The sequence below is a fragment of the Myxine glutinosa genome, chromosome 8 (assembly GCF_964187855.1).
Source record: "Myxine glutinosa chromosome 8, kmMyxGlut1.1, whole genome shotgun sequence".
Classification (NCBI taxonomy): domain Eukaryota; kingdom Metazoa; phylum Chordata; class Myxini; order Myxiniformes; family Myxinidae; genus Myxine; species Myxine glutinosa.
In genome coordinates this window covers 82,459,336-82,473,634 of record NC_136268.1, presented here as the reverse complement: position 1 = coordinate 82,473,634, position 14,299 = coordinate 82,459,336, and the positions used below count along the sequence as shown (strand labels likewise).

The following is a 14,299-nucleotide window of genomic DNA, read 5'->3' as shown; positions in this document are numbered from 1 at the left end:
CCAGTAGGCATTGATGGTGGAGGCTCTCACCTTGTCCAGCGACTCGTTGATGGTGCCAATGCAGTGGGCTATATTGAACTCTTTCCAACACTGCCCGACGGTGAGCTCTGTGTCAGAGTCTATCTCATCCAAAATGCGGCGAAAGGTGTGGTAGGTATAATATGTTTTTAAAGTGGAGATTAACCCTTGGTCTAACAGCTGGATCAGGGAGGTGGAGTTGGGTGGCAGGAAGATCACCTCAATGTTTGGGTAAGCCACTTTCAGGTCCCTGGAGTGGCCAGAAGTGCTATCGCTGAGCAGAAGAACCACGAATGTATGTTTTTTCCGCCAGGTAACTCCACCTGAGGGATGAAACAGTTATGGAACCAGTCCATGAAAATTGCTGCCGTTACCCATGCCTTACTGAATCCCCTCCAAAACATGGGCAGCATGTGTATGTTCTTGCCCTTGAAAGCACATGGGTTCAAGGAACGGTACAGCATTATGGGCTTCATCATGCACTACCCTTTTGCGTTCACACAGAGGAGAAGAGATACCCGGTCCTTGGCGGTCTTGAGCCCCGATGCTGTCCTCTCTCTCTTCGAGATGAAATTTTGCGTTGGCAATTTTTTCCAAAAACAGGCTGGTCTTGTCAGCATTGAACATCTGCAAAGGCAGGTAGCCTTTTTTGTCAATGAGCTGGGAAAATTGTGCAGGGAACATTTCGGCCACCTCGTGGTCCACGGAGGCACACTTGCCTGACAGCTTGACGTTGCAGAGACAGTACCACTTTTTGAAGCGGTCAAACCATCCCCTGCTCACTCGGAATGGACTGGAGCTGCTTGTACCTGCATCACTCAGTGCATTACTCGTAGCCTCACCTGCCTTACTCGTGCCCAGACCGACATCACTCGTGCACAGTCCCACGTCACTCATGCTAACACCACCTGCGTCAGACAGATACACGTACATCTACATATGTATCACCTTTTCATGAATGAGAGGTCCACTTAATGGCATGTTCTTCTGCGAAGTGTCCTCCAGCCATACATTGAGAGCTTTCTGCATCCTTTCTACATAGACATCTCCTGAAAACAACTTTTAGTGGGTGACCACTATTGTGCTCGGTGTTTTTCGTAACGTTTTCTCAGATCTCCTTTTCTTTCTTCCGCTTGTAGGGAATGTTGGATTTCTTTACTCCATCCAGTCTGCCCACAGAGGCCGCACTCTCTCCTCTTGAAAGCTGGTCCAGCAGCTCCACTTTGTTGCTCAGGCTCATACCCTTTCTTCTTGAACTTGGCAGTTGACGTATTTCCAGCACTTGTCTTGCACTTCAGAGCCATGTTTGATTAAAGAGCGGAGCGAGAGGCAAAACACAGGTCAAGGCAGCAGAACGAGAAGAATGATTTAGACAAATGACATACTGGACATAAGTAGTGATGCGGAAATTGTGGGTAACTGTGAGAGTCCATTGTTTGTGGGGGATGTTGGTGTGAGATAACGTCTTACGCAGCAGCTGGTAGATGTGGTGAAGTGTTTTTTAATTGTGTAACACATGGGTGATGACGTCTTCAGCAGTTGGTGTAGATGGGGTGAAGCATTTTAATGGTGTAACTTGTGGTGGATGACTAGTGGGGGATGACGTCTTATGCAACATCTGGTAGATACAGTGGAGCATCTTTATATTGCAAATGGTGGGACATGCCGCGCAGCTAGGTTTATAGCGCGAATGGTGGGACATGCTGTGCAGCTATGTTTATAGAGCGAATGGTGGGACATGCCGCACAGCTAGGTTTGTAGCATGAATGGTAGGACATGCTGCACAGCTAGGTTTATAGTGTGAATGGTGGGACATGCCTGCGCCACTAGGTTTATAGTGCAAATGGTGTAGCCTTTCCTCTCAGCTAGGTTTATAGCACGAATGGTGGGACATGCCGCACAGCTAGGTTTATAGCGCGAATGGTGGGCCATGCCATGCAGCTAGGTTTATAGCGCGAATGGGTGACATGCCGCACAGCTAGGTTTATAGCACGAATGGTGGGACATGCCGCACAGCTAGGTTTATAGTGCGAATGGTGGGACATACCGCACAGCTAGGTTTATAGTGCAAATGGTGGGACATGCCGCGCAGCTAGGTTTATAGCGCAAATGGTGGGACATGCCCCGCAGCTAGGTTTATAGCACGAATGGTGGGACAGGCCACCCAGCTCATTTTAGCACGACTAAAACGCACCCACAAAAAACTTTAATATGCAAAGAACAGACCCGCGAATGTTGAAGCAGGTCACATTTTATCAACCGCAAATATGCAGGGTCTGCAGAGAGCAAATCTCTGAATGTCTATGTCCGACCGTAATTATTTTATTCTGTCTGCCTGCCTGGCAGTCAAACAAAATTGAAATTCATTCCAAACAGGAAAGTTAGCATATTTAAGGACGTCATAAAGAACACATACAACAGGCATGAATAACCACTGGGGAAAATGGCGGTAAAATCCGGAATTCCTTTTTTTTATATGCCTTTAAACCTTTATTACATACTTGAAGACTGTAGAGCACAAATCACCTTCACAATCTTCCAAGAACCATGCTTTATATCGATATATAGCATGAGAGGGTATGGCATGTGTTTCGCGGTGAAGAAGAGGCCGCAAATATGGCTATGCACAATGCTGATTGACGCGCTGCAATCGATGGTGATCAATAAAGACTCCATCTCCTAAATTGCGACTCAATGTCATCTTATTACAGAGTATAAGGTGTTTGATGTATATAAAACTGCTTCAGTAGCGCTAAACTTCTGGATTTTTTAAACAATCTTTAAAATTAATATTTTATTAAAACTGAGATAGAGGAGGGCCTTTGTCGTCCGTGGGTTGCCAATTCGTGGATTCTCTCTATCATGATGAATTGATTAAGACAAGGTTGCGGATTGCGTTCAATGTGCTCGAATAATCTCTGGTTGGCGAAATATTTTCCACATTTATTCACCTAATTAACATGGACCGTCAACACAATAACCCCCAAATCCCCCAACATCATCATCACCATCAACTCGTCTTTATCGTCACCATCATCAACATCGCAGCGCATTATTGTATCAAATTTATCAACATTATTATTAAGGTTAGGTTTCATGAATCCTAATAACTCAAGAAAATGAACTATATTTTATGTTCTTAATTATTTTATTCATGAAAATAAATATCACAAAACAATGCACAAAACATGTTAATTTAGGGGTACAGTTTGGACAAATTTTAAAGTTGAAGTCCCTAACCCTATTTTCCCCATTACCCCCCTAAGGTTACCGGTAAGTATCACTGATTTGCAGTTCACGGGGATTTTCAAGAATGCAACCCACACGAACAGCAAGGCCCTCCTGTATAAACGTAAACACTGCACGGGGTGTCGTGTTCTATGAACTCTTTAGTTTTGTTTGGGTTTGGTGAGGTTCCATTTTTGCAAAGTGTTTGCCCTTGTGATCGGAGAATAACTACAAGTGTTTTTGATTTCCACACCACGGGACATTTGAGTTTCCAATGCTTCACTTCCTTGCTGGAATGTCTGCTGGAAAATTTTTATTATCGTCAATCCATCATTAATTATCCTTCTGATTAACAGCAATACTTGCAACCTTTGACATTAATTTTATTTAAAACGGTGATGTCATAGTTTACTTTATCCATCTTTTTCCAGGTGCTATTCTTTCTCAAACAACTCGGTTCGTTGTGACGATGAGTTGTATGAATCAATGCCTGCATGGAAAGATCATCGCTTGTATGTGGACAACCAGGTACAGCCTGACTTTCATGATATCTTACTCATTAGTGAATATTTGCTTTGATACGATACAGTAGCTTTTTTGTCATGCTATCCTCTTCTTTTGTCTGGAATTTTATTTTTCCAGCGATTTTCTCGTTTTTTGTCGAGGCTCATAGATGAGGTAGAACACAGAACAGGACAGAACAGCCAGAACACAATGTAAAGTGGGGAAAACACCAACAGCAAGATAGAGCAACGCGACAGAGGGACGCTGGAGGAAGAATGAGGGAGAGAATGAATGAGAGCAAGGAGATGGGCGGATGACCCCAGGGTTGAACAAGCTGGATGCAAGCTCAAACACAGCAAGAAGGGTTTGATAGAACGGGAAGTGAAATACCGGGGATGAAATGGTAATGGAACAAAGAACAGAAAGGTCCGTGGAGGGAGAGGAGGAAAAATGCAATAACGTAGTGAAGTAGTTGTGGGCTTGGGGAGTGGTAATGGGGGTAGAAAAGATCATGAGATGTACAAATGAGTGAAAGTGAGCAGTGAGCCTAGATTTTGAGTTTCACCACTAGTGGTTCACTTACAGGCCACAGGTACCCTGGAGAACCATGGGGAAAGGGGGGAGGTAATTGAGGGTAGCACAGAAAGGCCACAGAGTGCAAGAGCAGAAATTAGTGGTAGAAAATAAAGAGGCCACCATTTCAGAAGAGGAAATTAAAAATTGCTGTTTCGCTTCTCCACAGATCAAATCACTTCAGGAGAAGGTAACGCATCTCCGTGAGGTCAAAGGTCATCTACAAAGGAAAAAACCTGAAGAATGTTTCTGCGATGAGAAAAAGTAAGGAATTGGTCACACATTTCAGAAAGTATTAATATTGTTCAAGTAAATCGTTTCAAGAAACAATATGACTCCAATGCCGTTGCTCGAATTTCAAGGAGCAGTTCTCCTAAAACACGCGTTCCTATTTAAAATCATGTGACCCATTTTTCTTGCACATCCAAGTTATTTCACAAACATCTCCATTTCTTTCGTTAGCAGACTTGCTTTTAAACCGTGTCTGGAACACATTGCTGCCTATTTTAGTAAGACATATTAAACACACAAGATCTTCAATCGAGATGCATTGAGATTGCGGAGTTGAAAATTCCTTCCTAATTGGGTCCCTTGATAGCTGCCTTTCCTTTCACCACTATTTTTGCTTAATTGCTGTGAAAAATGTTTTCCGATAAAGATAAATTCAAAGTCGATGCACTCGGTTGACATTTATCATGTACATGATTTGTAATTGTACAAGCACACACAATGATTGTTGAGCAGACATAATTATTCTCGTATACAATTTTGTAAAAGTGGAGGAGAGTATGTCGGCACAATGGAACCTTGATTCAACATTGGTATGTTACTTTTCAATGTTTAATTTCAAGACCTTTTGGTGCAAGGAATGCTTCCTTCTTTTTTTTTTCATTAAGAAAAATCCTCCAGGAATTTGACTCTATGGATTAAAGATTTTGTGTTATAAAACCTATTTGTATTGCAAACTTGGAATTATTGAAACTTAGTTTATAAATTGAAACAATTCAGTGCTTCACTTTTGATATTGAAAGTGACGTTCAAAATTATATACAGTACTCACAATATAGTTGACAACACACAAGGTTAAGGTATTTTTCATTATTTCCTCCTCTGCCTACATGGCCCTAATTGTTTTTTCGATTCATTACGGGGGGCTGGCCAGGGAGAATGGTTCGAGGCCAAATATTTCTGGAACTGGCTTGCTCAGCTTGATGTTCGACTGGCAAGAATTTCAAATTCAGCCAAAAAGCTGCCGATAACTCTCGAACTCCTCACAAAACGACCATGTTTAACGACCATCAACGACGATTGCTGGCAGACAGTTACTGTTGCTGAAGGTCCTTCCAATGGGCAGCGCACTTGCCCCGCCATGCATGCGAGACATCAGAGTGAACGTTTATACCTGCCTCGAGATTTGAAACCAGGAAAGACAGCGCAGAAGGGAATTTGCATACTCCATTGGTGTCCCTTATTTTTTCATTAAAGTGTATGAATAACTGGTAAATAAAAACGTTTACGTTGCAATTCAGAAAAAAAACTTTCTCAGAGGTGTATTTATATATTGGAGCTATTCCTAATCTTATTACAACATTCCTTCCACCTCCTGATCATCATCTTCTACCCCACCCTCCTTATATCCCACCAATACTTTATCTTTATTTTCTCGAGTGTTTATTATCTCGAGCTCGCAAAGCAAAAAGCGAGGTTAAGCAATCATCGTGTACGTACGTGTTTGCATTTTGTTAAGATCGTACATCAAAAACCGTTCAACTAAGGAAATTTAAACTTTACCACATGTTACATAACCATTTGATATAGTGCATATTGAGTGTACCTCAAAAACCGTGTGAATTTAGAATAATTGTAATTGCTTCAGGATTTCAAGTATAATTTGTACACATTTACCTGAGAAGTGTAGATATATGCAATTACAAATTTGCTGCCTCAAAAAATCAGAAGAGTTGGCTCGCACCAAATCCCTCAACACTGCACAGGGTAAGCATTCTATGAATATCATCCAGTTAGTCATGTTTTTCTTACTTCCAGTTGAAGATTATCCTATGTTCAAAATGTCGAATCTTTGAGCCATTGCTCTCTCAAAAAATATGCTGCAATACTAGGTACACTAATATATATATATATATGTATATATATATATATATATATATATATATATATATATATATATATATATATATATATATATATATATATACAGGGGGCTGCAAAAGTAGGTATACAGTAAGGATTATACCAGTTATACCAGTATTATAATAGTGGTGCTAGGATTCATTTAATACTAGAATTCATTTAATTCATTAAAATCATTATTACCATTTTTTATATTTTTATTTTCGTAATTTTTTCTATAATACATCTATTATTTGCAGGTAAAGTGGAAATTTAACGATGGCTGGTAATTCAACAGACGAGGAGCGCAAATGGATTTTGAAACAGTACTGGAAGACAGAGAATAGTGAACGTGTGTGAGAGCAGTGGCGAGAAACATTTGCATTGCCTCCACCAACGAGGCTCACGATTTACTGGATACGTGACAAATTTGAGAGGACGGGGTCTATCCACAACTCGCCGAAGACTGGTCGACCAGTCACCGTGACAACACCAGAGAATGCAATCCAGTCACCGTGACAACACCAGAGAATGCAATGCAAGTCGCCCTGGCATTTACCCAGAGCCCTCAGAAATCGAAAAACAGGGCGTCATCTGAATTGGGTATTGAACGCAAATCGTTGGGTCGTTTGATGCACCGTGCAGGACTGAAAATGTACGTGCCACGATTGATACATGGTTTATTAGAGGATGACTCGGATCGGCGTTTACAATTTTGCGAAGCCATCCTGAACGAGGAACAAGAGGGTGACAGCATTCTGCGCAAAATCGTGTGGTCCGATGAAGCAAACTTTAAGCTATCGGGTGCCGTTAATCGGCATAATTGTGTGTACTACGCAACTGAAAACCCTAAAGTCACGATTGAGCAACAGCTCAATCAACCTGGGGTGACAGTGTGGGCTGGCCTGTCCTGCAAAGGTGTCGTTGGACCTATCATTCTGCACAGGACTGTCGATCAACACGTGTATCTGAACATGCTGACAGATACAATCATACCACAGGTACGCGAACAACAGCAGCAGGACGACTTCTACTTTCAGCAGGATGGGGCGCCACCGCACTTCGCACTCACTGTGCGTGCGCTACTTGACCAAGAATTTCCCAACAGGTGGATTGGATGTCGGGGAGCCGTTGACTGGCCACCACGTTCGCCGATTCTCACCCCTATGGACTTCTTTTTCTGGGGATGTGTAAAAGACAGGGTTTTCGCATGCAAGCCACGTTCTGTTGATGCCATGATTCAGTTCATACGGGAGGCTTGCCAGGAAATTGATGCTGATAAAGACCTTTGTGCCAGAGTGTGCATGGGTGTCCACACTCGACTAGTGGAGTGTGTGAATGCCGGGGGCAAACAGTTTGAACATTTGAGGGATTAATATGTTTATTATTGATATGTTTATTATTGATATGTTATTATTGATATGCTTGTATCATCAATAAAATACGTTTTGTGCGCACGTTTTGTTTTTCATTACTGTATACCTACTTTTGCAGCCCCCTGCCATATATACAATGACCATATATATATATATAATATATATATATATATATATATATATATATATATATATATATATATATATATATTATATATATATATATATTGTTACGGTCCGCGGATAAGATGTTATTTACCGAGCGGAGGCACCGCGGCCGAACAGTTTTTCCCCGACTCACCCGATTCACCCAGATGTTGGCCGTATCGCGCCACAGCTATTCAATATGGAAAAGACTAAGACGACGAATGCAAAGAGGAAGAAGAAGAAGACGTACAGAAGAGTAACGGGGTTTATTATTTACACAAACACAAGCAAAAAGAGCAGTCACGGTTATTTACAGGGGACATGAAAAAGCAGGTGACACAGTGCAAATTACTAGCTTATACAGACTTAATTACCTACCCAGGACAGAACAAACAAAGACGACTCACACGGGGAATGATGATAGGAATTGGCTGGAAGGAGAGGAAAGTCCAATGGGTCCGGCAGCACGAATCGGCGCATTGGGCAGCCGCCGTTCCTTCGCGGCCCTGCTCAAAACCGCCGTCCAGGCCCCAAACGGCTGTCGAGCGTTGTTGCTGCTGTGGACGCTGCCGCTGGCGAGCAAGGTGACGAATAGCAGGCTTTTGCGCTTCCCTGGATGATCTCTGCTTTTGGACCTCACAACTCAGCTCTTGTCATAGCTCATCTCTCTTCTCAGCTCGTCTCCAGCGCATCTCCTGGACCCATCTCCGTAAAAGCTCATCTCGTCAAAGCTCATCTCTGCTCATCTCAGCTCATCTCAGATCTCAGCTCATCTGCTTGGGGAACGTCCCGCGCGCGGGTTATATAGGCCCCGACCCACAACCTTCGCGAACCTCCTTGATGTTTCTCTCCACACCCTCTCCAAGTCCAACCCCTTGTTCGTGGTTGGTTGAGTGGGGCTGACTCACTCCTCCCCTCTATGACGAGGTGGGGACCCGCCTTTCTTCCCCAACCCTGCCTCGTGGTCAATGGCGGCTTTGGAGGGGATGTAATTGCCAAATTGAGGCTTGGCCATTACGAAAGGGGAAATGGAGGTTTTTGGGAATGGGAATGAAGGGAATCTATCTCTTTCACTTGGTGCAATGGAGTGTCATTCTAATGGAAGACAAGGCCTTACTCTAAAACACATAATAAGGATATAAACTACTGAACAAGGGTTTTATCGTGTCCCTCAATGTGGTGTTTCATGGAATTAACTACCGGGATGCCCTTTTTACCTTTACACAACTCTGGAGGCAGGAGGGGCCATATTCAACCAATGTTACACAGCACTTTACCACAATATAACACAATAAAAAAATACAATCCTCATATCCGCAACACTGCACCCTCCTCCTCTTAGGCACGTCCCGGGCCTACAACTTTAAGTTAGTGTGACACGTAGGTGTAGTTCCCTCTACTTTTAACCTGACCCTGAGTGCCACAGTTTTAAAACATAAATAAATATGTCCCGCTGCTCCATTGCACCCTGCCTAACAGACTCACGCCCACAGTTAACCGAATTGCGGAATGGTCTTCAAACTACACACTGACGGTGGGGAGCATTATTTACAATTGACGCTACTTTATTTACAAAACGCAACCCAGGACCTGTGATTCTTCTTTCTGGGGGGGGAGACAGTCTGCTCTGCATCACTGCACCATGAAAGCACCCAAAAAACGCACCAACACACCCTCAAGCACCAATCGGTGCACAGTCATTACTGTTCGTGAATAAAAAATAAAAACAACAACCCCTAACCCTGCAGGTGGTCTCTTGCTCTTCGGCTCCCTCTGCTGGCTATTATTATTTCTTCCAGTTGTTGTCTTTTTCCTTTGCTGGCGGCCTATTTGCAATAAAATGCACCTAACTTGTCCGTTTGTATTTATTTATGGCCCACAGGGGCCGACTACGTGTGGTTCACCTGTGGGGCATCGGTGCCCTGTGATCAAGGTCCGCCAGCAAGATTTCGGGCCCTCATGGCCAGTTCCAGCAGAGGGGCCATGCCCCAACCCATGGGGTCCATAAGTGGTGCTCGGCCACAGACATGTGGTCCATAATGTGGTGCATCGATGCAGACAGCTGGTTCTGGGAGTTCCGGGCGCACAATGGCCGACTCACGCACGCTCCCCTCAGCGCCCAGTGGCGCTCAGGTCCTCATGTGGGAGACAAAGGGGGTAAGACAGATGAGCGAGGGGTAAGGTCACAAGGGTACACATCCATAAGGCAATGCAAGGCGAAGTGCGTACGGAGAGCGAAGTGAGAAAGCTCATCCCTACCGTACGTCACCCCCCCTGTCACCTACACTACCCTTGCCCTTACCCCATATGTACAAAATCTACACATTTACAAATTCGTCACTACTGTCACGTCTTCCCCATATTTCTTCTACACCAAATTCGTCTCCACAATCCCTCTAGCCAAAATTTGCCATCACCAATTCATCATCAATCCTCATAAGGAGGAAGAGATGGAACATCAGCACAATGTCACACCCACATCATGATGCGTCTCACATCCCAAAACATTTGCACAATAAAAATAATAAAAACAACCTACATGGTGTGGAGTACCTGTCACCTCAGGTGAGTGCATGTAGATGGTGCGAGGAGACTCTTCATCCTAACGATCCTCTAAATGACTTTAACACACTTTACACTACCCGGGGTCTCTCCCTGCCAATCCATTGGCCAACTTACACTATGGGTTCTAAAAACCAATTCCCATTGACCAAACTGTGGTGCTTCTCAATTTGGGGTCTCACTCCCCCGATTCATCTCCCGGTGCCCTTGCACAATTTCTGGGCTGTGACGTGTAGCTCTCCCAGCAGGTCTACCCACCTGCACACCTCCACCACTGTAGTTGCCACCCGAGCTTACCTGCTCCTTAACCTAACCTATCGACTGGGGAAGGCCCCTCCTGGCTCTGTCACCCCTCGGTGCCCTCTGGCACTGGGCTACCCGGGTCCGTCCTCCGGATCCTCAGGCCCCATCCACAACAACTCTACCGGCTCCCAGAGCCCACCTGCGGCCTCACCTGGCCGACATCCTCACAGTGGTGGAGTGCCAAACCCAACTACACACACTAACAGGCTACACGCCCAGCCATTTCCACAACACTAATGCACCCATCCAAATACCATTCTTTCACCCGCACCACAGATGCCAATATCCAACCACAATTTACCTATACCCTCTACCTAACGCTTACACTACCCGCCCCGGGTATTCGTGATGGGGGTCCATCCTTCCCCCATTCACACCTTCGCACCATCCACTCCACTCCATAGTTTCCACCATACTCACTCCACGACCATCCATTCCAATACTCCATATATTCCACACTCCATGTATTCCACACTCCATGTATTCCACACAACCATTCTCCATTCACCTGTCGTTGCACACCTGTGCAATCATACCTGGTGCCACCTGCACCCTCCTTCCTTCCTGGACCATTTGGTCAGCACAATACTCATCACTATCACTCACTCAAACACTGCTCCACACACCTGTTCAGTTGCACACCTGTGCAATCACACCTGTTCCTTACACACTTTTCACAATACACTTCCAATCCTCAAACACACGGCATTATCTCATCTAACTACTCCCCTCTGAAACTTGCGCTTCCCAGTCGTCCCTTTAAACTATTGCGCTCCCTCATCATTGTCATCCACTCTAATCTACCTGCGTCCCCACTACCGGTATCATTGTCACTAACTAATCTTAACGTTACCTAAGGTCATCTCTCTAGATCCCTACACACGATATATCCTAACCCACCCGGGCTAGTTTCCACTGCCATAAACCCCATAACCTAGTGCTCCTTTGCCCCCCCTGTGAGGGATGGTGGATTGGCCATCCCATCACATGGGGCATCTCTTACTATAAATTTTGCTCGTCCAATTTCCACAAATCAAAAATTTTCCAATTACTGCCACTTCTACCCACTATTCTAAATTTCGTATCAAATTACTATCACTATCACCATCATCACAGTCCACTCACGAGTGCCTCTCGGTGCGCCAATTCACTTCCACAGCCCGGCTTCGTAAAGCCGAGCAATGAATGCGGGTTGTTTGGTGCCGGCGGCTGGATGCGTCCGGCACTCGGTGCAGGGAAGGAGGTTTACCCGGGCCGAGATCCCACGCACCACCTCGGCACGAAGCCATCCAATGGCCCGATCTCGACCTGCCGGAACGTCTCAACAAAAAGGGGTCGCCATGACGACCCTTCCTATCGGGCTGCCCGCTCCGCCTAGTGGAGCACGGACACGGCCGTTCAAAGCGCGGCCCAGCGTGGATCACGTACGGCGGTCCTTTCGAAACCGCAGTGGTTCGGATCCCCGCTGGTCCTCGCGGCACGCGAAGCTGCCCGACGCGCACCGAGGGCCCGATTCGGCTAAATGTCGTTCTAACCGCTAACCCGGTTACCGTCGATGCCTCACCTGCATGCTTACACCCCGCAGCCCGTTCCTTGCTCATACATCCAGCTGTTCCCATGCTCCTCGTCATTGCACCTTCTCTTACACACCTAGGTACACTCATTCCGCTCACAGACTTGGTCACACACCTGACCACCGAACACCTTGGCACACACTCGTCGTTCGCACACCTCACCAACACACCTCTTCGCGCCCCCTCCTCGGTCACCTCCTCTATGACAATCACAGGTGTGCTCTCACTCGCACACCCAACCACGTGCCTCACTACCAACTCAAGTGTGCATTCCCACACACGCTCTACCATTCCAGGTGTGCATCCTTCCATTCCAGGTGTACACCCTCTCTCACCCATCACAACCAACTCACGCCCCGTGTCACTCGCACTACTCTCACCTCCACTCTTGACAACGCACTCACCCTTACTCTCGACAGCGCACTCTTTCCTCATGCACCTGTCCGTTACACACCTTTCTCGCACACACTCTTGCGCACACTCTCCCGTTACACCCTCTGTAACACTCACCACCGGCGTGCATTCTCCCTTACTGATACTCTTGACAGCGCACTCTTTCCCCATGCACCCGTCCGTTACACACCTTTCTCGCGCATCCTCTTGCGCACACTCTTCCGTTACATCCTCTGTAACACTCCTCACTACACGCTTCCATGTGCTCCCTCGCACACGCGCTACGACCGACTCACTCTCGACAGCACACTCACTCCTCGGCGCGCACTTTTTCCTCACACACCCCAGAGTCGGACATTCTCGCACACCTCCTCCTTCGCACACCGTACCTGTCGCACACTTCACCAACGGCCTCTCACGAACACCCGGGTCCAAAGCAACCCCCAAGCCGACTGAAGCTCCCCTCACATCATATACATTTCCTCGTATATCGCCACTCATCTTGGCACCTCGTCTCCGCACCTCCTTCACCACCTGCAAACTCTTTATTTGGTTAGCGAGCACAACATCACGCTTTGAGCACAGACCTTGTACATATTCCATCACCTCCTCCTGTATTTCTCTCTTAGTTTCTGTCCGTCTCTTCTTAATTTCACTCACCCCTTCTTCCACCTTCTCTAACTTTTTCTTCACCTCTTTTATTTCCCGGTGCGTCTCCTCAATTTCGTCCTCTAAGGCTACCTTGACCGTTTCTATGTGCGTCCTCACCTGCCGGTCCTTCGTCTCCATTACCTCTGTCATCTCATCCAACCTCATTGTCAGTCCCTCACGTACCATCTGACATTGCCTCTGTGTCGCTATCAAGTCATTTTTTATGTCGTTTTGTGTCGCTTTTAACCCTCCTAGTACCGCAGTATTCTTTTCTACTTGATCCACTAGTTATTTTTGTCCCACTGTCAGCTGTTCTACTCCCCTCGTCAGACCCTCTATTCCCCCTTGTAACCTCGCCGTATTATTCCTCACTTCTTTCTCCATACGCTTTTCACCTCGCTTTACCTCCTCGCGTACCCCCGAGACCTCCTCACTTACACCTCGTCGTATCTCCTCCCTCTCTTTTGTAGATGCCACCCTCATCTGTCCCAATTCATCCCTCTGAGCATCCAGTTTGGTTTCTACCCCGATTTTCACCTCCTCTATCTGCTCTCCCATTTGTTTAATTTCTCAGGCGGATTGCTCCCCTATTTCCCGCAATTTGCCTTCCATCCTATTTTCTAACCCCATTAACCCATTTTTCACCCCCTCTATCTGATTCTCCTGGGCAGCCATTCTATTTTCCACCCCCGTTAACCCATTTTTCACCTCTTTTATCCCGTTGTCTAACCCCTCAATTTTATTGTCTAAACCCTCAATTTTATTGTCTAAACCCTCAAATTTATTTCCCAAAATTTGTTCCATTTCCCTGCTGGATTTTTCAGCCATCTTTTTCATATA

General features: G+C 45.7%; 1 protein-coding gene across 1 annotated transcript in view; it reads left to right on the top strand.

Annotated features, from left to right (window-relative positions):
* LOC137432640 (extracellular sulfatase Sulf-1) overlaps positions 1 to 14,299 on the top strand; it is a 199,824-nt gene that overhangs the window by 148,195 nt on the left and 37,330 nt on the right. The window contains exons 14-15 of the mRNA XM_068124726.2: positions 3,678 to 3,774; positions 4,493 to 4,587. Coding sequence (XP_067980827.2) covers positions 3,678 to 3,774; positions 4,493 to 4,587 — 192 coding nt within the window. The remainder of the gene's footprint in view (positions 1 to 3,677; positions 3,775 to 4,492; positions 4,588 to 14,299) is intronic.